The 10646-nt window shown below is 34.8% G+C and overlaps 1 protein-coding gene across 12 annotated transcripts in view; it reads right to left on the bottom strand.

Annotated features, from left to right (window-relative positions):
• Positions 1-10646, bottom strand: part of ulk4 (unc-51 like kinase 4) — a 69380-nt gene that overhangs the window by 28108 nt on the left and 30626 nt on the right. For all 12 annotated transcript variants that reach the window (XR_004949357.1, XR_004949355.1, XR_004949356.1 and 9 more), the window contains 9 exons: positions 9997-10124; positions 5897-6030; positions 5607-5728; positions 5331-5387; positions 4702-4753; positions 4360-4454; positions 2469-2520; positions 1861-2068; positions 17-109 (listed from right to left, as the gene is read on the bottom strand). Coding sequence is in view for 9 of the 12 variants with exons in the window: in XM_036216045.1 (XP_036071938.1) it covers positions 17-109; positions 1861-2068; positions 2469-2520; positions 4360-4454; positions 4702-4753; positions 5331-5387; positions 5607-5728; positions 5897-6030; positions 9997-10124 (941 nt within the window). In the remaining 3 variants the exon portion in view is untranslated. The remainder of the gene's footprint in view (positions 1-16; positions 110-1860; positions 2069-2468; positions 2521-4359; positions 4455-4701; positions 4754-5330; positions 5388-5606; positions 5729-5896; positions 6031-9996; positions 10125-10646) is intronic.

Genomic DNA, 10646 nt, shown 5'->3' with positions numbered 1-10646 from the left:
CTCGTTTGTGTGTTACCTGCAGATCTGAGTGTTGTGTTCTGTCAATGAGACCAGCAGTTTGAGTGCGTAGAGGGGGATAGGCTCAGCTGCAGCGAGAAGAATATCATACCTGCAAACAACATTAGACTTTCAGCATCAATAGTTAAAGCAGTGATGTGATCATTAGTAACTGAGTGTAAAGTACTCTAAACAGATCGTTTATAATGTTATGTGAACCCCACAAATAGCATTAGTGTGTGACAGGTTATGCTCATTTCTTTAAAGAAATAGTCAAAAAATGAACTAGGACAGTTAGATTATGATTAAAAATAAGCCTTAGATTGCCACCTAAAGAAGACCATAAACAAATAGGATATGTGGTCAGAAACAAAAAACAGGCTTTAAATTGAAAGTGCATTTTCCTCCTAAAAATATAGATTCAGCTCCACCGATAAACCAACAGCTCACCTCCGAGCTTCATCCTGTACATAGTGATCCATAATAGACATTATACAAATGTTACACCGGAACAAAAAAAATCTGAAAAGTGTACAAATCCAGTTTCAGACTTTTTGAGAGTCTTGTTCCATGCAACCTGTTGAAGCAAATATCCCACAATGTTTCTCAGTTGTTGACCCACAGACACAGTTTAGCTGTCCTGACATTCCAACTCAAACACAGCAGAAACATCCATTCATTTTCATAACCTGCTCTATCTCTTTTAGGCTCATGAGGTTGCTGGAGCCTGTCCTGGCTACTGTTGGGTGAAGGCGGGATACACCCTGAACAGGTCAGCAGTTTGTCAGAGGGCACAGAATCACTTCCACATGCAAACTTAGGGACAATTAAGAATAACCAATGACACTATGAAGCATGTTTTTGGACAGTGGGAGGAAACTAGAGTGTTTCGGAGAAAACCCACGCATGGAGAACATACGAACTCCACATATTCTTTTTAAATTATTTTTTAACTAATTATTCAAAAGCAGTGTATCATCCGTTGACTGAACAAGAGAACTTGACTGAGCAAGTGCGACAACACCCATAAGAAAATGCACGACCTCTTGCTCCAGAAAAATGAAGCCAATTTGGCTGTCTTTTTTCCACAAAATGGACACCACCATTTGGAGTCAGAGGAGGTTAGTGAGCAGTGATTGGTTCGAGTCAGTCTGATTCAACGTTCCTTTGCCAATCAGGAGAGAGCTTGTTGGAAGTCCACATCCCTACCACTAAAAGCAGGCTCGGGAAAATCTGTCAAACATTTTGAATGTACGAGGTGGGGGCACCACGTGCTTTACTGAGGCATCTGATTGGCCAGTTCATAGCTTGAATAACTTGGTTCAAGAAAACAAAAAATATGAAAAAAAGTAGGATTAGTGAGAAGATGTTACTCTATTTAGATTCTTGGAGCCAGCATCCCTCAGTCCAGTTCTCTATAACAGTCAATGGTATCATCTTTATTGGTTGACCTAAATTTAAAGATTTTTTTTCATCTTGCCAGTTTTAACTATACATTATCATATAAGTTAGTTCTGTGAGCACTGTGGGTTTTCTGTCATTCGCAGAGGGATTCCAACAGTTCAGTCCACTTGTGTTTTTGCAGCAGAATCTGAGCCACAGATTTAAGGCGGATAAATGAGCTGGTAAAAAAGCAGCTTATTGAACTCTGGAGCACAGCATAACAGACAACACTGAAGGATGTACTTATAAAACCACTGTGTGGTCAGGTGAGACATTGCCTACAGACTATTCATACTCAAGACATTTAAAATCCATATCGACTGTTATAAGTACCTTGGTAACATTTTCTTTACTGACAGAGATGCAGACACAGCATGTGCACTAAACGGATGTGAAACAGGCCTTGGCAGACAGACCAACCTTGAAAGAAGAGACTTAGAAAGGAGGGATAGGATTTGACCACACAGCCCTCCATCCTCTCTGCCTTCAGCTGTGTTTTCTCCCGTTTCCTCCATCTCTTTCGTTTGCCTTGTCCTTTCCTCTTTTTCCTCGGTGTGATCATCATCTTGAACAAGCAGGACCAAGCTGAGTTCAGACAGCACCTTCAGCACAAACACAGACCACTCCGCTGCAGGACAGAGACAGTAAAAGTGGGTTAAAGGAAAAGGCTCTGGACCTGCACATTATTCACAGCTGTCATGCATTTTCCACAAGCAGCTTAGCTTTGAATTGATACTGTCCAGATTAAAGTTTTAGAAATTTAATATGACTTATTTCAAGCATTAAAAGTAATTGAATCCTGCAATAAATATTTTCTGTCAATATGTTTTAATTCCAATGTAAGAGTAACATACTTGTTTGGCGTTAAGTATGGTCAAATTCTTGTAATCTGCCTTTTGTTTTTTTTATTTTTACATTCTAACTTTTTTCTGATCACTGTCATCACTCCCACCTTCACATTATTCACTGCATAATTTGACTTTTATTTGTTTTTCTTTCCTCTCCTAAAAATAAGCAATCTGTCATACCGTTTTTGCTGAAAGCTAACGTTGTCAGGGGCGGTAGAAGATCCTGCACCACCTTCAGACAAGAAAACAAAACAAAAAAAGAACTTTATCACATGACAATAATGTATTCTGAGAAGCTCATCAGTGAAATTAAAACATGGGTTATTTTGACATCAAACTAATGTTTGTTTAAAATGATTTTGATCATTTCATTCATGAAATAAAACTGCCTTTAATCTATTTTCAGATTAAATTGAAAACTGCAAAAGGCCCCTTTGTAAGCACAAACTTTATAAATGACAAGGTAATCATTTTATTTTGGCCAAAGACACAAAAGCCTCCTGCAAGTGCCAAAGCTGCTTGTTTGGGAAAGGAGCTGTGTTGCATGAATTTGCATGATTACAAATATTTCCATAGAAACAACACAAATGCTGAGTGAGGGTGAGGTAATTGCATTGAAAGCCAGAGAAAGAAGAATACAAAGGATGTTGTCCACCACTTAATGGCCTGTGTATTAATAGCACAGCCATCAAAAGACTAGATGGAGTGTGTTTATGTATGCTTGTGTGTATGGAGGAGAAAGGGAGGGTGGTGGTGGCTCGCTCCTTTTACCTTGTCCCCTCTGTCTTCTAGCCACTGGTGCAAGAAGAATAAATAAATGAGCTGCATGGAGTCAAAACCTTCTCTTTTAAATCCCTTGGAAACTGTAAAGATATTTTTTTATTTTCTTGTTTTATTTTTTGTCAAATGAAGCTGCAATAGAAAAAGATATTTGTTGCTTTAATTTAAAATAAAATAGCCTACTTGACTTAAAAAGTATATTTTTTTACCGTATACAGAAGATTTTACAAGTGCAAAGTTCTGCAAAAGAAAAGTGAACTGACTCAAACCTGAATTTGTGTCCTTGTCCAGCTCTAATGAAAGTTAATCTGAGCTGGCTCGGGGTAATTAAAGTGTCTCCATGTGTTATTGACTTATCAGTAGCTGCGAGTCTCCTCCTCGCTTCTGTCTTCTGCTCCTCATCTCTCCCATTGTCTCGTCCATATCCTCTGTGCTTCCTGCTCTCCTCCGCCACCATTTGTCAATAGTCATTAAATACAGAGTTATTGTTCTACCCCATGTGCAACCATGCAATCACAGATGCACAGAAACACTCACAGAGTTGATGAGGTTTCACTGGCTCAATATTTGATTAGTAAGTTGTCTAATAGTCTAGGAATTGTCCCCGTGTCCTCTGATCACTTGTAGACTGGTTCGATAGGGTGGAAGATGAACACAGAATGCAATAACATGGGCTGCAAAATGACATTGACTAGAGATTGACTATGAAATCATTATATTTCGTAGATGTTTCACCTGAACAACAAAAAAGTTAAAAACTGTCTTCTGCTGAGAGCAGGACAATAAAGCAATTTGCTAAAAATTAAAGTTAAATGGATCGTTTGACAAAAAAACAAGTTTTTTTAACTTTTATCAGTATGTTTCTTGTAACCTTGATAGAATTGAAATGTCCTGCAGATGCAACAAACAAAAAACAATTGTGTTTTTGGTAAACTTGTCTAAATTTATGTTTTGGTGATGTAAAAATCTTAAGGACAGCCGTAAAATAATTTTTAATGAATTAAGGCAGATGCTGTAAAAATAACTTAATGCAACGTTGCCATAAAAAAAAGGTTTCTTGGTGATGCTAGTTGTGCTACAGATGTACTTTGTACATAAAAATCTGACAACTAAAAACTAGGCCCTTCAATATTTGAAATATGATGGGTTTGTGGAATTTTATTTGTGGAATAAGAAGATGTACTTTCTTTATTGCATTACTTCACTCTCAGCCAACTTTAACTAACTCAGACAGCCCGCCGTACAACAAATGTAGATACAAAGACAGCTGCATAGCTTATGGTAAACTTACAATAGAGTGATATGGACTGATGAGAGTATAGTGTTGACTCAAAACCTCCACAATGGACAGAGTTGTCCTAATAAGCTCCTCGGCTAATGTAGCACCTACAGGAATTAAAAAAAGACTTTACTTAGTTGAACCTTGGACTGAACTGAGACGCTTGTGTGTCTTATTCAGTGCACAGTTCTCATCCTATACACTTGTGATCTAAAATGATGGGCAGGAATATTAATACATATCAATCATTATTTGAATGTACATTTTACATTTTGTGAGTAAATATAAAGCTGTATTACTAAAATTACAATGTGTAATAAATTTACATTAAAACATGCAATAAAAACAGCTTACCCATAAAATTGGTCAACTCAAGTTCACTGGAATCCACAGTGGTAAGAAAGTTCTAAAACAAAACCGTAAGTATATTAGGAGAAAGAAACAATTTGTGGTCTTTAAAAAACAAATTTAAATACATGTCAAGGTGCCTTTAAGTATTCTTATTTTTTGTACGCTTTTAAAATGTTTTCCTAACTTTTTCTTCCTCTGCATGATCTCAGCTCTGGATTTCTGTCAGCTTTCTACAGGCAATGTGCTTAAGGTGTTGGAGATTGCAAGTGACTCAAAATAGACACAATGAACATGTCGGTCTGTCTATAAATAGACACCAGTGTTACCCATTATAACAAATTTTGTCACCAAAATATTACAGATATCATCTTAATCATTTTTTACCCATTAATTCCTCAAAAAGTGAATTAAATAAGATAATTTTTTGGTATTCCTTGATTACAAATTAAACGGAGGGACAAACATTACGAACTGACTGAAAATCACAAAACCCCCAAATGCCTTGATTTATCCTTGTTGCTATAAAATGAAATAAAATAAAATAATTTATTTCTGTGTTACTTCTATTTTCTGCCCTTTTTATGAATAATTAAATTAATACTCCTGAATAAAAACCTATTGAATTGTCTTACCAGCATAAATCCCATTTGGATCAGAAAGTCTTTGGTTACAATTTTACCTCTGAAAACCTGAGAAATAGAGACAAGAAGTACATCATTTAAATAAAATAAAATAGCATAAAGAATACAGACTACTTAAAGCCTGAGTGGTTATACTAAATTATAGTGATGTGATTTGTCAGGTATGCTGCTCATTCATGATTTTTTAATGGACAGGAATAGATGATGATTTAAATAATTTTGTGAACATTGTAAACACAAAAGGTGTGTAAATATATACATTTTTACCTGAGATAAAAGAAGGTTTAGCACTACACAAATAGTTGGTAAGGTCTGTTTCATCTGTTTACTCTGAGCTTTGGATGGGTGTCTCCTCCCAACAACACCTCTTAACAAGTTTAAGACATCATCTAAAAAAACAGAGAAAAACATTTAGAAACAACAATCCATTCATGAAAATAAAGGAAAAACATGTTTTTTTTTTTCATTTACACATATTTCTGCAAAGTTCACTTCCAAATAAAAATATATTTGTTTGTGTTGTGTACATATGTAGAGGAGAGGAGGAGAGAACGTACCCATCACTGCTTGTGCAGCTGTGCTCAGATGGATGATGAGTAAATCCAGGCACTGACACAGGTATCCTGACTGTCCAGGGTTGTCTCTGAGGGGAATAGCTTTACGCAGGTCTCTCTCCAGGTACAGAACAAGTCTAGATAAGCACAGACACCCATGTTTACTAAGTTTGTCCATGTGTAAAAGGTCAGAAAAATTCACACATTTGAAGGCAGGAATAAAATTACTGAGGTGACAATGTATTTGTTCAAAAAAAACATTAATATTTTGTTTAAGGAGAACAAATACTTAATTGAGATGTCCCAATCTCTTCCATAACAAACAGAATAGAATAGAACTTTATTGATCCCTATTAAAAGCTTTATTAAGCTCTATTAACCCTCGTGCTCTCTTATGCGGTCCAGATGACCCAAGCTTTACATTTTTGTAAAACATTGTACCATTAATATGATAAAACTGCAACAAGTCCATCAAAAACTTTATGAAACCTATAAGAAGAACTTGAAGAAATCGAAAGGGTGGAGCACAAAAAGTGGAATGCAAACCTCAAACCAAACAAAAATGATTAATCCCATAGCTGAAAGCATGATACTTTTAACTCTGAGAACAGAAGTGTCTCAAACAATTTGCACGTTTCCTCAATTCAAAACCATCCAACTCCAGAAATAATACTTCAACTCCCTAATCTCATTATTGTCACTCTACATTTGACAGAATTTCCAAAGTTCAGCAGGTGTTACTCACACCAACAAAAGCAAATTGAATTCAAAACAAGGATAAATTGAAGCCATAGCAATTTTTTAAAACTTCACTGAGAAAAGTTGTGACATTTCATATTCCATGAACAAAATAAACAGTAAAAAATGCAACAAAATTAAGGGAATACAACTTTTTTGGTGAAACACTAAAATTTATCTCCAGGCTAAAAAAATGGCAACTTTATATAGGCTATTTCTGTGCGTCAAACCTGTCAAATCACTAAGTTACTTTGATGTGGTGACCCACTGACAAGATGCTAAATGACATTAATTTTAGTTCCATATCAAATGTATCATATCATATGTACGTCTGCTATCAGCAAAGTTAAACAGAATCAATTGTTACACTTCAATATTGGTAACTTTTGCTCTAATTTGCATCAAGAATCCAAAGAAAGCCAGAAGATGTAAACTAATGCTGAACGATCTTGTTGATGTAAAAATGAATAACCAGTAGAGACATTAAATGTGACATGGTATTTCAGATTGCAGGTAAACTACTTTAACAAGAACATCTCCTGGAGGAAGAACAACACTGACTAAACATCCTTCACAACCTTGGATCATCCCAGGATTCATTTTTTCACTTCTGGCTCAGATGTTGACTATTTCCGTATGATTTGGACAACCATCAGCTCCAACACTGACTGTCTCATTACAGTCTAAGCTTGTCAAGCATGCAGTTACCTCATTGAACAAGTCACTACCTGTTGCTGTACCTCTCCATTACGTCAAAGCTGCTAGTTTTTTTTTTTGTTTTTTTTTTTCCATGATGTTTGTTGTTGACCCTCTAAAAATATAACAGGTTTCAGTCATCTTGTTCACTGCCTTGTGCACTCGAAGCAAAACATGCAGTTTTACATTTTACTAAAAAAATAAAACAAAACAAAAAAATAATCAGCTAGATGTTTCTGTGGGTAAAAGAGACTGAGGCAAGGATGTGTGCTGAAGCTTATGACTGAGTCATACCAAATTCTTAGTGCGAGAGAGCACAGCGGGTCAACTCTGATCGTGGTAACGTATGAAGAGATGTGTGTGTGTGTGTGTGCGTGCTGAGAAACAGAGAAAACAAGTGGATAAAAACAGCATGTTAAAAAAGTGTGCGGCAAAAGGCTATTTTAAAAAGAACATTGCCAATAAAGTAAGTCTGGATGTATATATTTGTTTCTGTCAGACTAACTTTTACTATAACCCAGTTTATGAGAATATTCTGGAATAGTTAAAAATAATAATAAACCTGGCTTCATATTTAAAGATCATAAAGATTAAGCTTTGTCTTATTTAAGTCTCACAGTACTAATGAGAAAGATGTAATGTTTTGAATCAGTTATGATTCTGTGATCTCTTTACAATAAACACATTTAAAGTTTTATAAGTGTGCAAACTCAAAGCACACCTTAAAACATGAGGTTTCTGCATAATATCATAATATCACAACAAACATTGAATGAAATTTAGCAACTCTACAAGGAAACTAATGCGAAACTCTGAAACTTTGTGAGAGTTTAATTTAGTCTGCAATAAGGTATGTTTGGCTTTTAGGTTCAGCTATTTCACCATAGGGAAAAAAAGAATAAGAAGGGTTAAATTCAGAAATAAACTTTTACAGAAAGAACAAAATCATACATTATTTGAGAAGACTCTTCATCAAAGAGCTCAGATTTAACCATTAATTACCATTTGAGTCATATTCAATGCATGTTTGGCCAAAAACAACATTTTGCAGGTAAATTTAAACCCCAATAAACTCCATGTGTGTTTACATATATAAACCTTGAAGCAATACTGTATCATAAAAGTAACTGTTTTGTTGCACGATTTTGTCATGTCTCTCAAAAGATGAAATGCAACTTCCTTTTTTTAAGCATTTTATGTGTAAAAGTATGTCTTTAGTGAATGAAGACACATTTAGATTTGCTTGGGTTAATGTGATCACACAGGTAAACAAAACAAATGAATAATTACAAAAAGAAAGTGACTAAGGTGGTAAGACAAATAGATAAAGTGACAAAGCAAATAAAAACAGAAAATTTCCGCCTGAAAGAGAAAGGGAGGAAAATAAAGACAGATGGCACAGTAAAGACAGAAGATGACACTTACAAGGCTCCGTATGTCAGTATATACTGCAACGTTTTCAAAACTAAAACTGAAACTCGAGCTATGAGGAGAACAGACTGTAAGAGTGGATGAGTCATGAAGACCTTTCCAGAAAAACAAATCAGAATATCATGGAAAAGTGTATTCACTTCCAAAGTTCTATTCAAAAAATGTAAACATTCATAGAGTTTAGATTCATTCCACACCATTTAATTGATTTCAAGTATTTATTTGTTTATTTTTACATGTGGTTCTAGCTCATGAAACCCGTGAAAATTAGAACTTAAAAGGCTCTGTACATTATCTGAGCATACGGACAAGCTGGGATGAATCAGATATCACCAGTTAATGAACCGCGTTAAGTCCCAGCCTAAGTGCAACATGAAGAGCATAAGTTAAATGAGGTGGGAAAATGCTTTTCAGTTGGGCTTTTGGGTGTTTATTCACAAACTTCTTAAAACAAATTCAATGCAAAACACATTATAATTAACGACCAGGAGGCACTTACAGAAAATAATTTCTACATTTGCTTTTTTGGCTTTCAAGTGTACTAAAGTTAACAAAACTATCAGATTGTATGATTAGGAATAAATATCTCTTTAAAAAGAAGAAAAACTCTTGCACTGAGAATAGGTTCTGGATTAATTTTATTGAGGTTCTAAAAGGTTATTAAATTGTAGAAGTAGTGTTGTCATGTCAGAAAACTCACTTCTTCTAAATAGTTAAAGGAAAATTCCTTAAAAAACAACACAAAGAGTTATTTTTGTCTCTAATTTTTAAGCATGTGTGTGAACATCTGCAATTCTAAGAAACTAATTAGGCAATAGTTTGACAAACGGACAAAGGCTATGAGAGAGCTTCACTCCTGTAGGGCAGGGAAAAATTAGGTACCAAAAATGGGTATTAAAAAACACATCTAGCAGACTTTTTGGATAAATACTGAATTGAGGTACAGTGTAATTAAAAAAAAAAAAAAAAACGAGGCACTTGTATTTGGCAATTATACACTTTATGACACTAAAGTGGGAAGTTCACACAGCAATTCCTTTTGGAAAAAATTACAATTGAATCCTCATTTTGTTTGCTAATCCATGACATCCAGGATTAAACCACATTTCACAAAGATAGAATTTGAGGAGTTTCCTGGGTATGTTTAGTGTTCATTCAAAATTCTGAATAAAATTTAACAAGTTTATAAATGGTAGACAGAGATTGTTTAAATGCAAGGAGTGGTGGAAAGTGTTTACCTGTTCTGACAGCAGTAAAGTAGAGTTTGTTTGTTGTCCTGTATTAGAATCAGTAGTAACAGTAAAGCTTTTGCTCGTGTTGCTGCAGATGGACTCTCCAGACAGCGCAACACCTTCAAGACCAACTCCTGCAAGACAGAGAGTAGAAATTAATATCCCTCTCAAAATCACTTTAAAATGTTTTAGATATTAACATTTTTACATGAATGCATCAGTGCATTTCATTTACATGAAGAAAATGACACCAAGTCAAACGCTTTTGAAAAACCAATTTCAACTACAGTATAAAATGTTGCCTTTAATTTTTTATAATAAGACATATTTTTCTTTGAGTGTTTTTAAGCCAAAACTGCCCTTTTTGACTTTCCAGGTGCATAAATGTTGAAACTTTGGACCAATTAAAACAGTGTAAACATTAAAAAAAAAAAAATAATGTTGTGTGAAAAAAAAAAACACATTTGGTTGCTGTAAAGACTCATGAAATGTCACAATTTAGAAAACAATAAAACATACATTTACAATCCGGCAGAATTTCTGGTTTAAATATGTCTATTTGAGGAAAAATGACATGATATAGTAGACCTTAGGTCCAAAAATCTGCCTAAGTTAATGCACATTTTCTAAAAGGAAAAAAAACATTTTTTTTTTTT

This window comes from Oryzias melastigma, linkage group LG16, assembly GCF_002922805.2.
Source record: "Oryzias melastigma strain HK-1 linkage group LG16, ASM292280v2, whole genome shotgun sequence".
NCBI classification, from domain to species: Eukaryota; Metazoa; Chordata; class Actinopteri; order Beloniformes; family Adrianichthyidae; genus Oryzias; species Oryzias melastigma.
Note: the sequence above shows the minus strand (reverse complement) of the source record. Positions and strands in the feature narration are given on the sequence as shown.